The sequence below is a fragment of the Pleurodeles waltl genome, chromosome 5, assembly GCF_031143425.1.
Source record: "Pleurodeles waltl isolate 20211129_DDA chromosome 5, aPleWal1.hap1.20221129, whole genome shotgun sequence".
Classification (NCBI taxonomy): Eukaryota; Metazoa; Chordata; class Amphibia; order Caudata; family Salamandridae; genus Pleurodeles; species Pleurodeles waltl.
In genome coordinates, this window is record NC_090444.1 from 1316979619 (window position 1) to 1317001310 (window position 21692).

Consider the following 21692-nt stretch of genomic DNA (forward strand, 5'->3'; position numbering starts at 1 on the left):
TAAGGCTCAAAGCTTTTCTTGTATCTGTGTCAGGCTTGGTACTTTGGAGAGCATCACCCATAAAGCTTTCTTAACCGGGTAGGACCATCGACGGGCATCTTCATTTTTTTTTAATTCAACTTGAGGCCGGATGATTGTGAATCTATGCTGCCATGTCTTTTCAAAATAGCTGTCTCCGCAAGTTGGTGAAAGTCTGCATTAGAGATGTCCACTGTTGCATCAATAATGGCCGCTAATACAATTTCTCCTTTATTGAGGACTGCCTTAGGATCCTCTTTTTTTTTAGCCTCAAAAATAAGGTGGCGTAGTGGTGCAATATCATGCCACATCTGTGATCTTATCACTGGGTGGTGCAATGGGGCTTTTAAATCTTAATTGAGGAGCTGATGTTATCACAGAATCTGGCTTTGGATGGACAGTAAGACATGCTGGAGCTGAATCTAGTGTTTTATACTTTCTCTAGACATCGTATCACTGTTGGAACAATAGCAGGTGTCTTCATTAGCTTTAGCCCTTCAGACCAAAATTCCGTTCAATTATGGATTTGACAGATTTTCATGGCTGCTCTTTAAAATTGTAAAGAAAATGTGCAGTTGACACTGGTAAGTTAAACTTTTAGCTGCCTTCTCCATCAAGGTATGAAAGCTGGGTATGTAATCTGGCAAATCTAGTTCATTAGTCAGGTTATCTTCTTTAGGAATAATGAAGCCATTCCCTTAATTAATACTCCTGTCTTCTTATTGCAGATTTTTTCCTTCCTCCTCATCCAATTCAGAATATATATATATATATATATATATAAATATATATATATATATATATATATACAGGGAGTGCAGAATTATTAGGCAAATGAGTTTTTTGACCACATCATCCTCTTTTAATCATGTTGTCTTACTCCAAGCTGTATAGGCTCGAAAGCCTACTACCAATTAAGCATATTAGGTGATGTGCATCTCTGTAATGAGAAGGGGTGTGGTCTAATGACATCAACACCCTATATCAGGTGTGCATAATTATTAGGCAACTTCCTTTCCTTTGGCAAAATGGGTCAAAAGAAGGACTTGACAGGCTCAGAAAAGTCAAAAATAGTGAGATATCTTGCAGAGGGATGCAGCACTCTTAAAATTGCAAAGCTTCTGAAGCGTGATCATCGAACAATCAAGCGTTTCATTCAAAATAGTCAACAGGGTCGCAAGAAGCGTGTGGAAAAACCAAGGCGCAAAATAACTGCCCATGAACTGAGAAAAGTCAAGCATGCAGCTGCCACGATGCCACTTGCCACCAGTTTGGCCATATTTCAGAGCTGCAACATCACTGGAGTGCCCAAAAGCACAAGGTGTGCAATACTCAGAGACATGGCCAAGGTAAGAAAGGCTGAAAGACGACCACCACTGAACAAGACACACAAGCTGAAACGTCAAGACTGGGCCAAGAAATATCTCAAGACTGATTTTTCTAAGGTTTTATGGACTGATGAAATGAGAGTGAGTCTTGATGGGCCAGATGGATGGGCCCGTGGCTGGATTGGTAAAGGGCAGAGAGCTCCAGTCCGACTCAGACGCCAGCAAGGTGGAGGTGGAGTACTGGTTTGGGCTGGTATCATCAAAGATGAGCTTGTGGGGCCTTTTCGGGTTGAGGATGGAGTCAAGCTCAACTCCCAGTCCTACTGCCAGTTCCTGGAAGACACCTTCTTCAAGCAGTGGTACAGGAAGAAGTCTGCATCCTTCAAGAAAAACATGATTTTCATGCAGGACAATGCTCCATCACACGCGTCCAAGTACCCCACAGTGTGGCTGGCAAGAAAGGGTATAAAAGAAGGAAATCTAATGACATGGCCTCCTTGTTCACCTGATCTGAACCCCATTGAGAACCTGTGGTCCATCATCAAATGTGAGATTTACAAGGAGGGAAAACAGTACACCTCTCTGAACAGTGTCTGGGAGGCTGTGGTTGCTGCTGCACGCAATGTTGATGGTGAACAGATCAAAACACTGACAGAATCCATGGATGGCAGGCTTTTGAGTGCCCTTGCAAAGAAAGGTGGCTATATTGGTCACTGATTTGTTTTTGTTTTGTTTTTGAATGTCAGAAATGTATATTTGTGAATGTTGAGATGTTATATTGGTTTCACTGGTAATAATAAATAATTGAAATGGGTATATATTTGTTTTTTGTTAAGTTGCCTAATAATTATGCACACCTGATATAGGGTGTTGATGTCATTAGACCACACCCCTTCTCATTACAGAGATGCACATCACCTAATATGCTTAATTGGTAGTAGGCTTTCGAGCCTATACAGCTTGGAGTAAGACAACATGCATAAAGAGGATGATGTGGTCAAAATACTCATTTGCCTAATAATTCTGCACTCCCTGTATATATATATATATATAATTAGCTAAATCTTCGTCATCATTCAGGTCCTCATGAGTTGGTGATACAAGAGTTCTATTGATGGGTCTGGGAAATGGTTCTCTTTGAGGTCAAGGCAGGAGAGGGGTTTTAAGTGCTAAAGCAGCACTTGGTGGAGGTGGTGAAATGAGTACAACAGGTATTGCGGTTTGAATTGGCTGAACTACAGGATGTTGTGGTAGTAATCGCTAAAGTGACCATCATTTGCTGTAATATAGACAGAAAAGCTACAATCCCCAATACAGCCGCCGGTTCTCTACTGCACTGAGGAGGTACTTATGTGTGATAATTGTTGACAGTCATAGTCTTGACAAGTCTCTTCTTCAACCTTTCCATCCTCAAAATCCAGGACATAGCGTACGCTCAACTGCACTGGACTGTATGCAGTGTCTGATGCAGACTTGTCCTTCAAGCTCAGATTCCAGAATTTGGGAAGGTAGAGTTACTGTCACCTTTAATGGTGAAAAAATAGGTCCTGCAAAACTGTTGCCGACGGCAATGTCATCAAAAGAGCTGATGTTGTGTCACTGTCAAAGGGTTCAGGAACAATGCTGGTAAGAGACATTCTCAATATAGTTTATCGCGTAGGTGTTGTCATCAGTTTTGCGGTCAATTAAGTTTTTCTCCTAGTCGTCGAAAGTCTTCAGAAGGTCTTTTCTTTGAAGGTTACTGAGTATAGGGATATGATTTTTGTGAGGTGTTCCTTCTCCTTTTCCTGAGTCTATTTGATTTATTTTGTGAGGAGGTGGCTGCAAGAGCTTTAACAAAGCAGTCCAATTTAGGAAACTGAATAGGTCTCCTTTTCTAAACAGAATTTGTGAAAGTGCTTGGTAGGACACTTTTCACTGACTCTTCCCTAAGGGAGGACGCATCCCAGTTAGAAGCAGAGAATTTTGCTTTATCCAGTAAATAAAGTGCCAACGTCCTTTCTGTTTGCTAGTGCTTTTGTAGGACATGTCAGTCTGAAGTTTTGTGAGTACACAGCAAATACAGTGAGAATGAGCATCATCAGAGTACATAGTCTGCCCATAGATGGAACAAGATTTGAAGCAAGATTCTTCTCTGTCAGCAATGGTGACAGTTGCTGACAGTTGACAGAATAAAGGTTAGGGGTCTCTTATGAGGGAGATTCCTTCTCAGCCTGTATGAGGGCAGTCCATGTACTGTCTGAGATTAAATCTGCAATGCAACCCAAACAGGAATGAAATTCTGCTTTTTGTACCCAGCCCCTCACATGGATGGACTGGATGCTGGCTGAGTGACTGTCCTGCTTCCCCTTTTCCTACATAGGTGGCGAGAAATTTAGGGATATTGTTTGATGGTCATCTCTCATTTAAGCCCCAGGTTTCCTCTGTAGTGAAGATGTGCTTTGGGGGTAATGAAAGTGATGAAAAGGTTTCTAGCCTTTCTTCCTTTGGAGCACTGAAAATAGTAGTCCAAGTGCTAATTTTATCTAGATTGAACTATTTAAACATTCTGTACGTGGGCTTACCAGACTTTTTAATTTAGAGCTTACAAGTTGTACAGAATATAGCAGCCTGCCTTTAAGCTCATTAGACGGACCTCGACATCCCTGTATCTAAAACAGCTTCACTGGCTGTCGGTTGGCAGGAGAATTATATTTAAAGTCCTAGTGTTAGCTCATGTGCCTTTCATGGAAAGGGGACACGTTATCTTAAGAATAGGATTTGGCACTATTGTCCTCCCAGGACTCTGAGCTTGGGGAACAGACAGCTCAAAGTGGGCTCTCGCTTTAAAAGACTGAAACAAGGACGATCCTCCTTTTCCGTCCACGTTACCTCGATCGAGAATCACCATCCATTTCAACTTAGAAATATGTTGAATGAGACTGCCTTTCATAAATTGCTAAAAACCCACCTGTTAAGACTATAACTTTAGTGTCCCCTGTCCTCCATTTGCCTTAGCACCAGAATACTCCGAGTAGCTGTGCACTTTACAAGTATGGTCATTCATTCATTCAATAATCATGACGTCAGTTCTGGAGGCACAGTCACGGCTAGAGCAGCATCTGAAGCCTACTCAAACCAATCCGAATCCTAGGAGAAATATAATGTGAAGAATGTGTGGGAAGATGCAGGTATCTAAAAGAAATATTCTCAACCAAGGATCAATAAAAACAAACAGTTAAAGAGCCCTTATTGCAAGAAGCACATTTGCAAAAACAATAAACAGAAATTCCCCAAAACGGCACCATTCAAGACAGTGCAAAAGCATGGCAAAATACCTCAGCTAGCACCAAAATCTGAGAATTGAAATGTACCTTGCACTCAGGAATCAAAACTAGGTGAGGCTGTCCATACATCTAAGTTTTGCTTTTTCCCCAACCAGGTTTGTGCTGCACAAAAATGTCTGATGTGACCAGCCAGCCAAGTAATCCCAAAAGTCTAGAGGGCAAATAAAATACCCAGACGAAGAGCACAGATCAGCAAATCCACATCATTGTAACATACGATGGCATGATGAAAATGGCACATCCATGAGTGTCACCTTCCAATGAGTGGGCTCAATTTAGATAAGCAGCTGGAGGATCTTCTAGTTAGCAGGGGCAAAGCTTGTTCTGACGAGAATTGAAGCTAACTTACAATGGCCTACCTGACTCTGGCCATGAGAAGGACAGCATTGGGTAGATGAGACGAGTCGGGACACCACAAGACTATGAGTATAACCTGGCAGCTGGGGTGTTTCTTGGTGCTGGTGTACAACCCAGACTGGATTTACCCGAAGCAGCACCTGTTTGGCATGTGGAGCTGCGTCCACAAGGCTTACAAGAAGATTCCAGTGCTGTATTAAGGCCAGCAGGGCTACTGGACACGTATCTCTGGAAACAGAAAAGCAGCTGGGGAATAAAGCAGTAAAAGCAGCTCAGAAGCTTGTGATTGAAGAGGAGCGCTCCTCTCCATAGGTGAAAAAAATGAAAGTGGAATTAAGAACTTAAATATTAAGACTCTAGATTGTGGAATCTGCCATAAGGCAACTGATGGGAAGTTACATTACCAACATAGTGTGGTACTAAAAGAAGCATGCCAGCCATGTTTCTGGTGAGGTGCCAAGAACTAGGAGAGAGAACAATTGAGCAGATAAAAACCACAAAGTGCACACTCTCATCAGTACTCTCTCAATATCATGGCAGGCACTATACTCAAAATCCTGCCTGTTTTTGTCTCATTTAATACTTGATTTATTGCACAATATTAGCAATTTTACATTAGAATATGTAGGGCCTTAGACTTTGGTGGATGGTGTACTCTAACAAACGTGACGGATATCCCATCCACCGGATTAGAAGTAGATTATATCCTATTGCATTTGTAATACAGCGGATGGGATATCTGTCACATTGCAATGGAGTATCCCGTTCACCAAAGTTTAAATCAGGACCCTAGTCTGAACACTATTAGGATTCCATGCAGCAGCATGGATAATGAACAACAGTGTTAATGCCAATTCAAGTAATGGGAAAGTAATTGTGAGGACTATCAAATGACAGCTGCTTTTAGCAGATGCCACTGCAGGGGAAAGACAGAAAACCAGTGGACAAGAATGAAGTAAACAGTTGGTGAGAGCCAAACTATAAAAAATGACAATGCAACGTTCAATACAAGGCTCAGTGCAGCTTTACATCGAGCTATAGTAGAGCAGAAAACAGCTAAGATTGCTTTAGTGCAACATAAAGAAGCCTATGATGGAACTTGAATACCGAAACCATAGGGATAAGGGATAATATTCGCTTCTTATTGGTCCCAGAGAAATTAGAAAGTGCCCAGCTTGAATACATGCCTCACAAGGATCAAACTGGATTTTACAAAACTGACCCAATGTTACAGTTCTGCAGAACACACAGAATAAGGAACCAAGATAAGTGAACTTTACCAAAGCAAATCGAGAGAACAGAATTTCCAATTGCTGACAACAGTGCATTAAATATTAACATGTAGGCCTCATTAGAAAGCAAATGCATTTAAACTGTAAAAATCGTATGAAGCAGCCAGTTACACATATTTAGCTTGACTTGCGGAGCCCCGCATTTATTTATTTATTTAGCTGACAACTGAGCTAGTTCAAGAGTCTGAAACTCTGTCACCAACAGTAACATAAGGGAGAGATGCGTCGAAGGCACGGAAAAAACAGAACCAACGTCAGCACACCGAAGATGACTTCCTATGGATCTGATGATGACATACAGTCATGTGAGGAGCTGTGACAGTATGACATCCTCGTCGATGTGGAGAGCTATGAAAAGTTTCAGTGGAATGCTGGTGCACTGGGGATATTAAAAAGGTGAGGAATCCGCAAGTAGAAGTTAACGTAAAAAAAAAAAAAAATAGTATTAACTTCAGAAAAATGCTGACATGTATCTTTGCAAATATATGATTAAAGAATAAGCACTGAAGAATTATGAATAGGGACCCTGTGTATTAGTAAGGTAAAGTAGAAGCAACCATGAGACACAAACTCTTGATAAGAATAAATGAGAACCAGACACAATGTTCTACAGCGTATTAGAAAATAATGTATTATCCTAACAGACACTAACAGCTGTTGATAAAATAAGATTGTTTAGTAGATGAGCTTTGACTGTTCCCATGGGCAAAATGTAGTTTTCTAAATAAAAAATTGATTAATTTAACGTGAATAATTAGGACACTTGATAATAAGAGATGAATGTTGTTACATATTGTTGCTAATTTTGGTACTATATCCCCGAGAAGAGACTAAGGAGTGTTTCTCTCCCAAGAAACCTTGCATGCTGACTGCATGATCAAAGACTAGAAGAAACATGTTGCAAGATTAAAATAAGATTAAAATGTTTATAAAAATGTGTGTTCCTAGAGTAGGTTAGCAGCAGCCGTTAACTCAAGAACCATCCTCATTGCCACTTATCCCTTCTCAGGCTGTACAGCTCAGACCACTGATTTCTCTTCTCAAACCTTTCTTTATGGAAGTTGTGCCCTGATTGATTCTGATATTTCAATTCAAGCTTTATGCTTGACCTCTTGGTATAGAACTCTTTCTGGTTTCTAAAAGATATCTTTTGGATGCTTCTTTTCATCCTTCAAGGCATCCTTATTCTTAGAATGGGGGAAACTTTCCTTTATGGCACATTTGGTGCCCTCCTTGCATAATCTGGTTTTCACTAGTTCAAGAACCCCCGGTTCCCGCTCTGGTGCAAAACCACACAAACTTTGTTCAGCTCCTCCCCTAGGGAGGTGCACAGGGTTCTGTCAGGTGGCCTGTTGATTCAGCCATCTTGGAAACAAGGTAGGCAGAGCCCCCTGGGAGTGTCTGTCTGGTTAGACCAGGTAGATCATGTCCCTGAACCTCACCTCTATTTGATGGTCACTACAGTTACTTAAGGGGTCCCCCGAGGGTGGGTCTTCAGATTTGTCGAGCAAGACTCTACAAGGAATTCTCTGCAAGGCATCTTCTGCTCATGGCCTCTGCAACCGCTGCTGGCCTGCTTTTGAAACTCAAACAAGTCTGTATCCAGCTGGGAGGACTCCCACAGCAACATTCTTACTCCAGCTCTTGCAAGATTTCTGCAGCATCAGTGGATGTGCATCCTCCAGGGCCACAAGGACTGTTTGCATCCAAGAAGCGAGAAGGAATCTCCCTTGGAGTGAAGGAGTCACTCCCCTGCATCTGCAGGCACCTCAAGATGGCAACAAGCTGGTGGATCCTGCTGTCCCACAGACAACTCCTGCTTTGTTGTGCTGCTGAGGCCTCCCTGCGACTCCCTGTGCCTGATGCCAGTGGGTTGTTTATGGGGGCTCCTCTGACTCCGGCTGGCTTTCCTCCCTGCCAAAGGCCTACGCTGACTTTCTTCCAAGGGTCGAATCACTGGGACCTTGCTGGGCCTCAAAAAACCTACAATCTTCCCTGCAACAACTATTTGAGTTTGCCATGGCTTGTTGGTGGCTCTGCTGGCAACTGACCCTCCTGCAATCCAGCGACTGACGTGGGACAGCTCATGGGTGACTCCAATGATCTCCTGCATCCCTAAACTCTGCAGTTGGACTTCTTCCTTCACAGTCCGGCAGGAACTTCACCTCCAAAAGGGTGGGCATTGCCTTTGTGCACCGTTGACATCTCAGATTGGTCTGGGCACTGTCCCCTTCTTTTTCAGGTTCTTCATGTCTGAAATCCACCTTTGGGTTCCACCGGCCTGGTCTACAGGTTGCGACAGTAGCTGGACAATGGAGGCTTCCACTGTCTCCAACAACAGTTTCTGACGCCACTTCACCCCTATGCTCCTGGACTCCCTGGTGTAGGTACTCCGGTCTTCTGGGTATGCACAGGCTGAGCACTCTCCAACCTTCTTTGTGCCTAATGGTTTCCTTGGGGTCCACTGGGAAGGGTCCTAAATCCATAAAAATCCAACTGCGACAGTCCTGTGACACCAGGCTCAACAACTCTGCACACGGGCGCCTGTGGGATTTCTGGTACTTACCTCTGGTAATTTCTTACTCCCCCAGCCTCTGGGATTATAACACACTTACATTGGTTGGGCACCTCCATCCTAATACCACTATCTTAGTGAGTTTTCTGAGTTTCTCCTTCTTGAGGAAAAGATTGAGGGCTCATAGATCCTCAATGAGCGAACACCTTTGGCCTTTTTGGGAGCCAGAAAGTAGCAGGAATCACAACCACAGCCTACTTCTGGCACCCTCTCTACGGCTCCCCTGGCCAAGAGAGATGCGACATCCTAGTGGAGAAGGGATAGATGATCTTAAGTCATCCAGTCGAGAGATGGCGGTATGGACGGAGGATTGGGTGGGGGAAGGGGCAAGTGATGGCAAATCTTGCTGCAAACTGGGTGTTCATGGTGGTAAAGAGGCAGACTAGGATGGTTCAGAGGCTGCTGGGTGCAGTTTTTGGCCTGACCAGATCGATAGCCATCTGACCCATGAGGTCGGTGAGTACCATGCCCTCGTCCACGCAGAGGCTGGAAAGAATGCATGGTGGTTTGACAGGAATTTGCATGTCTGGCATCCCCTTTCGTAGCCACGAAAGGAGCAAAAGGCAGACTGCGGATGGGGAGTGTGGCAAAAAAGGCCCCAGGACCTGGCCTTAGCCTGAGAGTCCTTGAAGCGCTAGAGCATCAAATCTGCCTTATCTCCTAAGAGACGGGTGCCATTGAAGGGGATGTCCAGAAGGGAACCTTGGACATCCCCAAAAAGCCAGACGTTCTCAGCCAGACATGGCGCCTCAGAGCCACTGTCGTGGACACTGCTCTGCCTTGGTAGCCAGTTGTGTCAAGTCTGCAACTAAGTGTGAACTCTGCCCAGTCCCTCGTATTGGCAACAGCTTGCGAGAGTACAGCCCGGGCCTCCTCATGGCCTGCAGTGTTTATAGACCGCAATGCCAGGCTGGCGGAAGGAAACATCTTCCCAACTGAGTCCAGTCTCTTGGATTCCAAATCTGGGGGAGCAGTAGGGAAAGCACTGTGGGAGGCTGAGGCTTGGACCACCAAGCTGTCAGGGGTAGGGTGTTGTGTAAGGAAGATGGAGTCCCCAGGTGCAGGGAGATGAAGGCGGGCAATCATCCTATCTACAGGAATCCATGTTCTCAGTTTGGCTCAGGTACCCAGGAAGGACTTGTCAGAGCATCACTGAACAGGAGCAGGGGTTTGGACGCAGAAGTTCAGTAGCAGCTCTTCTGTCAAAAGATTAGTCCTGACTGCCACTGAGGGCAGTAGAAGGCCTAGGACCTCAGCTGCCCTCCTCCCCACCACTGCATAGGAAGCTCCTTCCTCCGTAGGCACGGTAGGGGGAGAAAGCATACTAATAACTGGAGAGGTGTCCAGTCCACCAGCTTCACCAAAATCCTCATGTCAGTCAATTTCCTCTTCATAGGGCTGGTATTCTAAAGGGTCAAGCAACCCCTCCCCGTCTTCCCCGAGGCCTAGTCCAACAGAATAGTGCTGAGGCTTTGATCTAGGAGTCAAGGCTCCCGCCGGTGATGGAATTGGGCAACGCCCACCCAGCTCTGTGTCTGGGATGAAAATGAGGATGGGGCCAGGAGCCTCTGCATCGAGAACTACGCCAGGGAAGGTACAGACGTTACAATCGGCATCTGTCAGTATCCAGGACTGGTTCCTCAGTGGTCCACTGGAGCAGAGGCTAAAGCCACTGGGGCAGAACCAGATGGTGTCCCCCTCAGACTGTGTGGGGCCCAAAGGAGCACCAATGGGGTCGGACTGCCCAAAAATAAGGCGCATGGCCTCTTGGAACTCCTGAAGTTGGGCAGGGATTGCGCCAGCTTCTGAAAAGTGGGCGAATCGCAGAGCTAGCCCAAGGGCAGGTTTCGAAGGACGAGGCCTAGAGGGCCGATGCTACCTCATCTTCCGACAGATGAGAAGTCGAGACCGATTCGACTTCTTGATCTTCTTCTTGTGCCAAAACTTACAAGATCGTCCAAAGGACCTGCAGGAGGGGTGTGTGTGTGTGTGTGTGTGTGTGTGTGTGTGGGGGGGTGTGTGTGTGTTTTGGGGGGGTGGGGTAGATGGTCAACATTACACCCCACGACCAGTTCTAGCACCTTCCCATCGACCTGTGATGAGTAGAGGGCTGAGCTTCCATAAGCTCCCTCAAAGCCTCTGGATGCATGGACTGGCACTCGGAGCGCAACTTCGGGTCATGTTTGCTCTCCTAACCCCGCAAACTAATGGGGTGTGGATCCGTCACAGAAATAGTCTGGTGACATGATCCACAGGATTTAAAACCTGTTTTGCGTGACAACATCCTCAACACAACAGGAGGTAAACCTCAAAAATGTTTAACAGTCAAAAAAGCTCAGTCAAAAAACGACTGAGGGGTAGCTCTTCTCTCGGATCAGCACAGGCTGGCACGGAAAGAAAAGAGCCGACGTCAGCACGCCTAGTTGGTGCTTATATAGGTGCTGGAACATCAGTTCCATCACGGACGACACTGAACGTGGAGCTGATCAACGCCACCTACCGAATTGTAGGGGTACAGCTCAGGAAAAATTCTACCAGATCCAGTCTGATGCTTGGGGAAAATTAAAATGTAAGGAATCTGCAGCTAGAAGTCTCTCTCAGGTGCTTATTTTCTCCAGGGCTTGGTGTAGGCCATGAAAGGTAGTTCCGAAGATATGACATTAATCATTTGGTGGTTACAGGTGCTACAAAGTAACTTAAGAGGGTGTTCCGTGTGAAAATGCTGAAGCATGACCTTCAGAGAGATTACACAGTGAACATCATCACTATAGGAGAGGAAGTGGAGGAAGACAGTCAGTCTCTTTCCTGACTTACTGCAAAATAACTCGAGGGATGGCATTGCGAAAGGGGTCTACCTAGCCCAAATTAAAAACCCAACACTAGAGAGGAAGGCAGAAAGGTGTTGGTACCGTTTACCAGCCTCTTCTCGCGGATTCTAGGCTCTGTCTGTATGCATACATGACAGACACAGGACATGCCTGCCAGAGATGGGCAGAATCCACAGAATGTGTGCCCTGGTTCAGCGCTACAGTAAGGCAAAAGTTGCTAAAATGTTGGGCCTGGGGGTCATTGAGAGATCTCATAGTCCATGGTCTAGTCCTGTGGTGCTAGTAGCAAAGCAAGGGTCTACCGACTATGTGGACTACAGAGCCCTCAATGAGGTAATCACGACTGATGTACATCCAATCCCAAGAGAGGATGAGCTTGGTGATCAGTTAGACGTAGCAAGGTATTTGAACACCTTGGATCTTACCAATCGGTACTTGCAGACTGCCTTGGCACCAAATGCCAATGAGAAGACTGCATTCTGTATGCTAGAGGGGCTGTATCAGTTTTAAGTGATGCCCCTGAGGTTGAAGAATGCTACTGCCACATTTTACCGCCAAAGCTCTGTGCAGCCTACCTGGATGCCACCTGTGTCCAGCAATTCATGGTAGGACTACCTGAGGCACCTAGGACAGGTGTTCGCAAGGATGCAAGAGTCGAAACTGACCATCAAAATGAACAAGTGTCAGGATGCACAGTCCTCTGTAGTCTACTTTGGGCACGAAGTGGGGGAACTAGAAAATTCCCCCCATCAGATGCCAAGATGCAGTCTGTGATGGTGTGGGAAGTGTCTACAATCAGACTGAGGTGAAGGCTTTTTTAGGACTCACCAGGTATTACAGGAACTTCGTACCAAACTATGAACTATAGCTGCCCCTCTGACTACTTTGACCTCCAAGAAGTAGCCCAGGAAAGTGATGTGGACTGAGGAGTGTCAGAAAGCATTTGAAGAACTGAAAAAGGCACTATGAACTGCAACTGTTCTGAAACCACCGGAATACAGTTAGCCTTTTAATGTACAGATGGAAGCCTATGACAAAAGAGTTGGAGCAGTGTTAGCTCAACTGGATGATAAAGGTAGAGTGTGTCCAGTAGCCTTTATTAGTAGGAGCCCCAAGTTGTCGAGATGGTCTATTTCTTTGCAAAGATTTGACTTTGAAGTGGAGCACAGAGCTGGAATAAGGCATGGGGATGATAATCAACTTTCCAGCCAGTTTTAACAATCTGGCCACTCAACCTCTCCAGAATGGGAGTTGGTTTGGGGTGTTCTGACCTGGGAGGGGCACCTGATAGGGACAGAAAAGTCCCTTGCATGGTGATGGATGTGCACCCCTACCCTGAGTGCCGCAATTTTAATGATGTCTGGATACCGGATGCTGATTTTTGTTGTCCTGCACGAGTATGGACCATGCATGTGTGCCATGCCATAGGCCTATCTCAAGGACTGCAATCTTTGTGGACTGTGAGGTCCCAAAGTAGTACCCTCAGAGTGGTAAAAGGCTACTGCACGAGTGCAGAGGTGGCAGCATACCGTGTACTGATCAGTAGCAGTGAACACGCCTTTTTACCTGTGTCACTGCACAGTGATCACTCACTCCAGGCTAATTCATTCAAAGTTCCCCTGCTGTATGCTGAACTCGCCCTTGGCCTACATTGGGTTGGTGTGCAGTGCATATGTGGTATACTATATGAAATATAGGGGTGTATGTGTGCCTGTGAGTGGCACAATACAAGGTTAGTGCAGTTTTGTGCCATGTGTGTATATTATATGCATGTGCTGGGTGTACGCGTGTCTATGAATGGAACAAGAGATGAAAGATGTAGTGCTGTGCCGAGTGTGTATACTAAATTGATAAACTGGTTATATGCGTGCCTGTGAAGGGTACAATACATGGAAATCTCTGGGTTCCATTTTGAAATACCAAGGGCTGACTGGAGGAACACGAGGAGATGAGATAGATGAATCTCCCCATACCTCCAGCCCCCACTCCCAACCCCACCAGACTCCAGACAGATTTGTGGATTGCTGCATTCCTGTAACCTGCGTGGTTCACACTAAAGAAAGGGGAAGAGTTAGGCCCTTTAGTACCTTTCAACAGATGCACTTGGATTCAGACAGAGGTCACTGGAAAGGTGCCTGGACAAATCTCAAAGATGGAGATAGGGCTGAGGCCCTGGCGTAATCTTTTGATACACATCACTGAGACCGATAACTAAGTGTGAACCTCTAGTCACTCCAATAGCATGTGTTGTGGGGCTATCAGATTTGGACAGACTTCTTTCTGGAGGAAGGCCACAGAAGAGGAGAGGTTACTTCAACACAAACTGCACAGACTTAGGAATCTAAATCACATTTGGTGTCTGGAAATGGAATACAAGAAAAGGAGCTTGAGACTCCGAAAACGGTCAACTGTCAAGTAGCCAGTTGTGTCATGTGAGGAGGAGAAGCTCTGCAAGGTATCTGCTTGTGACCAGACGGCTAGGCTCCCAGATGGGTGAAGAAAATCATCCTGGGAATCCAAGATCACTTGCCCGTGGAGCCTGGAGCACCAGCATCTGCCTGCTTGCAAAGAGTGCGGGAGACGAGCGACTTATAGGAAGTGAAGTAAAGTGGTGGATCCTGGCACCTGAATCCCTGTATGGAAATGCGAGGAGCCGAGACCGTCGCTGCACCGATCAGGGCCTTGTCCATGTGTAGGTTAAAAGTAGGAGACCCCGCTGCTAGATGGACTGCCAGAGAGGGGTTCTATGCTGGAACACTTTTGACTTCAATAAAGTCAAAGTGGTACTCCTGAGAGTTGGACTACTAATTGGGCTCAACATCAATGTCACTTAATAGTGAATGGGGAATAACCACTAAAGCTTGGGACACTAGAACCTTGACCTCGGAGGGTTATGTGTTTGGTTGTGAATGCCGTATTTTACTTTGAGTTTGTGTATAAATACTCCTTCCTGGGAGAATCCTCCATCTTATTTTGGAGGGAGATAGTCAATACGGTTAGGTATGTGCCCCCCAATCCCCAAAGGGAGTGGGCACAGAAGGGTGTAGCCACCCTCCGGGTCAGTAGCCATTGGCCCCTCTGACCCCCTGTGACTCCCCTAAATCTAGTATTTAGAGGCACATCTGGACGTTGCTTTTCAGATTCCTGGTGACCTAAAGAAGAAGTAATGAAGAGCGCACCATCAGTGAAGTCTCCAGACAACAAATGACTTTGCCCCAGCCCTACCGACCTGTCTGCACCTTCAAGACACCTGCTACACGAAGATGACTCGTCCTGCAGGACCTGCGACCTCTACAAACCTTCAGAGGACTGCCTGCCTTCCCTAAAGACCGGATCTCCCGAGGATTGTGGCCCTGTTCACAAAGAAACCTCCAACAAGGACTCCATAGCCCTCCAGATCTGCACGTCCTGCCCGCTGCACCCGACGCCCATGGCCAGAGTCCAGGTGCACATGACCAGATTGTCCTCAGGTGATTCTGACCTTGAGTCCACTGTGCGATGATCCTTCCTGGAAACCACAACAATGCCTGCAGCAAGAGGACTCCACTGACCGCGACCAGATCTGGTACAGATACCCGACGCCCCTGGCACCCACAGCCCACTGGCCACGGGGAACCCAGCCGACGGTTCATCGATGTCCGGAGGAGCCTCAACTTACCTGTCAAGCTGTTGATCTTTTTCATCCAAACCCCTGGACCAAGCCTGCAGCCTCTTTGTGAATCTGGAGTTCCTCATTAAAAAGCATTGGGTGCCCGACCCGGTTTGCACCCAGCACCCGGCCGCCCTTGTGCCACTGAGGGTGTGTGTTTGGTGCTGACCTGTGTCCCATCTCCACACCCTCTCCTCCTCTCACCCTGATGGTCATCTAAACCTCCCCAGGGCCGGTGGCCTGAGACCACGGGCACTTACCTGCAAATCATTCACTTCCAAGTGCCCCCTGTCTCCACAGGATTCCACTGGGCGCCCGACACCAACCTTGACCTCTGCACCTGGCAAGCACATGTTGCTGGTGGTGCACCCTTGGTGTCTTCCTACCTTTTCCATGTGGACACCTTAACCCCTGAAGACTGGAATTATAAGTCTAATACTTATCTGTAAACTGTGCATGTACCCCCCCCGTACTGCAATGCCTTTTGATATTGAAAAGTATTACTTACCTGAAAACTGTTGTTAACGGTGAATTACAAAAAAAGTGCATCTGATACTTGAATCTTAAACATTCTTGCAACTACTTACCCGCAACAAAGATCCTTTTGGTTCTAGAAATAAAGTAACAAAGTAAACTTTTTGATGCATAAAACATTGGATTTGAGATGGTTATTGAGTGTGTACCTCATTTCTTGACTGTGTGTACAACAAATGCTTAGCACTACCCTCTGATAAATCTACCTGCTCGTCCACACTTGCACAAACGAAAGCAATAGTATTACCTACTTTAGCCTCTGAAAAGGCTCTGGGGAACCCCTGGAGTGTGCACACTATACCCCATTTTGGTATAGTATATACAGAGCCAGCTTCCTACATTTGTCATAGTACTAAACAGAGAAACTGGCAACAGTATCAGGAGAATCTTAAGATTAATACAGACAATACTTGTGTTAAAAAGGAACACATTAAGAGTACTTACTTCTTCTATTAACTTTAAATTTGGTGATTGTGAACAAAGGCAGACAAGGTAAATCTGTTTAAAATTGCCTTTTGCTCTAAGATCTTGGTTGTCTGAACAAAGTTTTGCTAAAATTGTTGCTTGGGTAATCTGACTTGCTTTAAGTAGGTGTTTAATTCGCATCTCCAGAAGAATGGGTGCCTCAAGGGCAAGAAACTCGTTCACTGCACCAAAACAAAAGATTAAATATTGTTACATTCTCAGAACCCGAACAAAGCTAGAAAGCATTATATATCACCTGAATTAAAAAGTTAATAAATACCTTTCCAAATGCACATAACACATTTATAAATTGCAGTATATTCTATTAGTTCTGCCATTAGACAGTTCAAATGTTTGTTTTTATGACTATATACAGATTGTTATATTTAATGAAAATATAAATGAAACCCTGAATATCAGTTAATTACCCCATCCCTAATATCTCTTGTAGTCCTCCTTCCCCATACACACACACACACAGCTGAGAAATAGACCCCCAGAGTGTAAGGGTAACAAGTAAATGACTGAGATAGCTTTTCAGTTTGTAACTTAGAGGGTGAGCCAGAAAGTAGATGTCTCACTGTACAAAGGCCATCATGTTCGGCACAACCCTTAGATTGTTTAATGCCACTTGCTTGTGAATGACCTAGTTTTCTGTGAAATATCAAACAGCATGTACCATTTAAGCTCAAAAGTTTACAAGATATGCTACAAGATATGCTACATCTTAACATAAAAGAACATCAGTATCCAAAAGGAAAAATTACAAAACCTGTTGAAAACAAGCCTTTGAACAGGCAATATTTTCTGCCACCTTTTTCGGTTTAAAAAAATAGTTACAAATACTAGAACAAATACTAGAACTTAATAGGCTACACATTCAATTGAAAACACTACTGTACCACCCATTTTAAAGCCCCAAATCGAGTGAAAATGTAGCATTTATTAGTGCCCAAACACAACACTTCACCTTTAGGCTTAACTCCAGGGCCAGGCAAGCATTCCAACATTCAGTGCAGGGTGTGAGCCCCAGTGTGCTTTGAAGGAGATAAAAAGAATGCCCAATCTAGCCAAAGTCTTTTCACCAATGTCCTTAGTAAAAATGGAATTGAGAGAGAATAGGTTGCTTGTGTTCTGGTTCGGAGAGGATACGGCTTGGCAATTGAGGATGGATTGTTCCTACGGGAGCAGGACCAAAACTGATTTGTGTATGGCTGGGCCAAATCCGAGGTGGAAAGGTGAGCAAAAGAATTATGTGCTTGAATGCTACCCAACTGCCAGTTGATAAACTGACCACAAGCAATCTTCCCATCACTTTTAGTGTGTTTGATGCAATGCCCTATGTGGCCATGGGTATGCCCAGACGTGGGTCCCTTTGCTCACTGTGCCACTGGAACCAAGCTGCACCTGATTGATGTGCCCCAAATCCGGTCTTGAGTTGCTTGTGTTCCAGTGCAGAGAGGACTTGGCAGTTCGGGCAGGACTGTTGCTACTGGAGTAGGACCAAGACTGATTTGCATGTGGCTGGGTCTAATCTAATCTGAAGTGGCATGGTGAGCAGGATGGGTTGGAGTGCTACCTCCAACAATTTACAATAGTTAGACAAATTGCAAGCATTTCTCCCATCAACTTTTCTGTATTTAGAGAGTCTCCTCTGCATGACATCACATCAAGCTGTTTGAAAGCTGGACTTGTGACATTGTATCAAAAAGGAATCCAGCGTCAATGTTTGGGTCGACTTTGGTACCCAAGGTACCAGGTCAGGTCCTCATGGCCAAGACTGCTGATGGCACGTAGACAGAATCTCAGGGCCTTTATGCAGTTCTCTCAGTTCTATCCTGGCTTAAAGCTAGAGCACTGGAGGGGCGGCCCACGTATGGAGTGAGCAGTGTGCGTCTTTGGTGCAGTCTGTATCCCAGGTGAGGGTTTGACTGCGCCCTCTGAAGATCGTTCCTCCTCGAGCTGTCAAAGGAGAGGGTTTAAAGGACTGGTTTGATTGACTCAAGAATGTCTTGGAGCATCACCATTTCAAACCCCCACTCAGGTAATGACTTGTTCAATTTGGACATCTAGGATCAGTATAAAGGCATCAGACACTGTATTTAATGTTTTTTTTGTTTGTTTTGGACCCCAGAAGACATTGTTGAATCTGTCTTGGCCTGCCTAGTTAAGACGACATGCTGTGATTTATTTCTATTTATATAGATCGGCAAGGCCGGTGGAACTTTAGGATAGTATCAAGCACCAGACTTCAGAACCTAAAACTGTTGATAACATTAAGCATCCAGTTCTTTTTGAAGGCATAAAGCTATTCTAGATCCACATGCTGTGTACTGATTATATAGCAGTATTACTTTCACAGGAAGGACTGAAGGAAGGGTAGTGGTAAATAAATGCTTTAACAAACTTGTGTTCTACAGCCCCACTTTCTTGGCTCAACTTCTACAACAAGTTTTTTTTTTTTAAATGTGTGCTTTGAAGGCCAAGCAGCTGCTCTACATATATCCTTTATATATAGACACTGCATGAATAAATGGCAATGTTGCTTTGTTTTTATTCTTGTCCTCTGAGATAGTGTTGGCTATCTTGACAGAATGCTGCTTTTCCCCCCCAAAAATAAACTATGTACATACAGAGAGGAGCCTTTAGCAGTCAGTTAACAGTCATTCATATTTTGCTTCGACCCACTACAGCATACACCATGGGTTAGGAGGTCAGCTCACTTTACCCACAGACTACCTTCACGTTAAGTGACTGTACAACAACCAGCTTTCTTTCTTTCTGCTCACTTAGATAGGAATTCATTTTCTGCCTGCTTTTTAAAGCTGCTGTTTATAAAGTGTTTAAGTGACATTGCAGCCTGTTGCAATTTTTGGTGCTCAATTAGGTTGTGATATTTTCTAATCTGTTCCAAGCATTTTTTTTATTTTTTTATTTTAATGCTGTAGCTGCTGGAAGGCTAATCGTTTAAAAACATAACTAGTAAAACAGCCACACCACTGAATGTTTTTTAAATTTAAATTGGTATTTACAGCATGTGGGGTTTATGTTCGTACGAATGTCATTTGTAAACTTTTTTCTGTTGCCTTAGCTGTGGAAAAAAACTGGTTATGTACAGCAAGACTGCTATGGAAAGGTGTTAATTACCACATTAATTCTATGTGTGATTAAAACTCCTTCCCTGATAATGCCAGTAAGTCATTTAGCATTCAAAAGACTAACTTAGATTAAGAAAGCTGTTTTTAAAGTTAAATGTTTCAGAGCTGTTTCATGTATGTGTTTAAATGGAGCTTTCAGCAGTTTTGTTGGAAACAAATCTAGGTTCCATTTTGGTGGGGAGTAATGTGCAGAGGTTTAACATCTTTGAAACCCTTTAGGGACTTATTTTTCACAGGCGTTTAGTGTATGCTGTAAAAGCCAAAAGGATAACTTATAACAATGCATAAGCCCACAGCCCAGCACGTGCATACTATACCTATTGTTACTGTTTCATCCTTCTGACATTTGATGGAATGAATGCAGAAGAACCATGTATTAAATGTGATGAACGTTGATGCTTAAAAGGTGATTGCCTTAGTAATGTTCATGTCATTTTCTGATAATCTTAAGTGCTGAAATTCTATGGTTCTAGAGTCAGGGTACTAACCGCTAGTGCTGTAATTTTGGAAGTAGTAGTTTTGCCCTATGTACTGTTAACATATTCTTATGAAGTTTGATGTGCCGAGGTGCAATTAAAATAAAGGGTATTATGTTGTTTTTTTTACTTCTTTATAATTGTTGTGTGTAAATGGGAGGGGGAATACAAGCCAATAACCTGCACCAACTCATCAATAGTGCATAGACTTGTGAATGACTGTGTTAATGTCTGGATGAAAGGTGTTGGTATTTTCTTTTGTGGTGAACAGATCTACATCTTATGTGACCCTGTTTTTAGATCTTGCTTTTATTAAAAGTATACATACTATATAAAGAAGTTACTTACCTTCAGCAAGGAAAATGTTATTTATCTTGTAAGCATCTGTTCTTGGCATGTAGTGCTATAGCTTCACGTATACATACTCCTGCCATCTAGTGTTGGGCTCGGAATGTACAGCTTATTCTTTCAAGTCACAAGGTACTGCAAATCCCCCTATTGCTGGTAATGCACATGGGCATCAGTTCTACTGTTAGATTGTTTTTTTCCACATCCAAGGTGAGAATGTAGATGGAGCATAGACAACAAAGATGACCATGCAAAGGAAAGGTTACAGATAAAAGTTAAAGAGAAAACGTCTGCAACACAGGAAGGCGGCTGGGGAGGAGGGTGGGCGCAGGTGATTCTACAAAACTACATGTCACTAACGGATGCTTAGAAGGCAAGTAACACTTTCCACACTTGACACAGGAAGGCGGATGGGGAGGAGGGTGGGCGCAGGTGATTCTACAAAACTACATGCCACTAACGGATGCTTGGAAGGTAAGTAACACTTTCCACACTTGACATGTGTAGCTGTAGATACAAATGCTGTAGTAGAGTATAAAGCAGTCCTCCCAAAAAATGGCATTCTGCCTGAGGAGGTTGCAAACTTTGAAGAGAGTGAGTGAAACAGCCTGACCAGCTTTGACTCGTTGGCATGTAAAGACAGTCAAACAATGGTTTGTGAATGTGTGGGAAGCAGATCAAGTTGCAGGTTCCCAAATGTTAAGTATAGGAATAATACCAAAGAAAGTAATAGAAGCACCTTTTTTGAGGGTTGAGTAGGGTGTGGAAGGAACTAGCAAAGGGCGTTTGGCTTTGGCATAACAGATTTGTACACATTTGACTACTCAGCATGCAATAACTGCTTTGGATAGTGCATGCTCCTTATGCAGCATGGAGAAAGACTAAAAGTTGTAGTGATTTTTGGAAGTGCTTCATTCTCTCAATGCAATACACGAGGTGCTCTTTTGACATCTAGTGTATGGCAAACTCGTTCCGCTACCAATTGTGGATGTGGAAAGAATACTGGAAGCTCAATAGTCTGAGGTGGAAGCTAGACACCACCTCAGGCAGGAATTGATGGTTTGTTCGGAGGACCACCTTATGGTGTATTTGGAAGAAAGTTTCTTCTAGGGTAAGTGCTTTTATTTTTCTTACCAGGCGAAGGGAAGTAATAGCTAGTAGGAAGGCTACTTTCCAGGAAAGGAACTAGAGAGGACAAGAGTGTAGAGGGTTGAAAGGAGGGCCCATTAGCCTGGTGATAATATTTAGGTTCCACACAGAAATGTGTGGAACCAGTGGTGGTGTAACCCATTATAGCCTTTCCACAAAGGATTTAATTGCAGGTGATCTGAAAAAAAA

The 21692-nt window shown here is 44.4% G+C and overlaps 1 protein-coding gene across 1 annotated transcript in view; it reads right to left on the bottom strand.

Moving 5' to 3' along the window:
- Positions 1–21692, bottom strand: part of ZNF292 (zinc finger protein 292) — a 219832-nt gene that overhangs the window by 87395 nt on the left and 110745 nt on the right. Inside the window, exon 5 of the mRNA XM_069235570.1 lies at positions 16352–16554. Coding sequence (XP_069091671.1) covers positions 16352–16554 — 203 coding nt within the window. The remainder of the gene's footprint in view (positions 1–16351; positions 16555–21692) is intronic.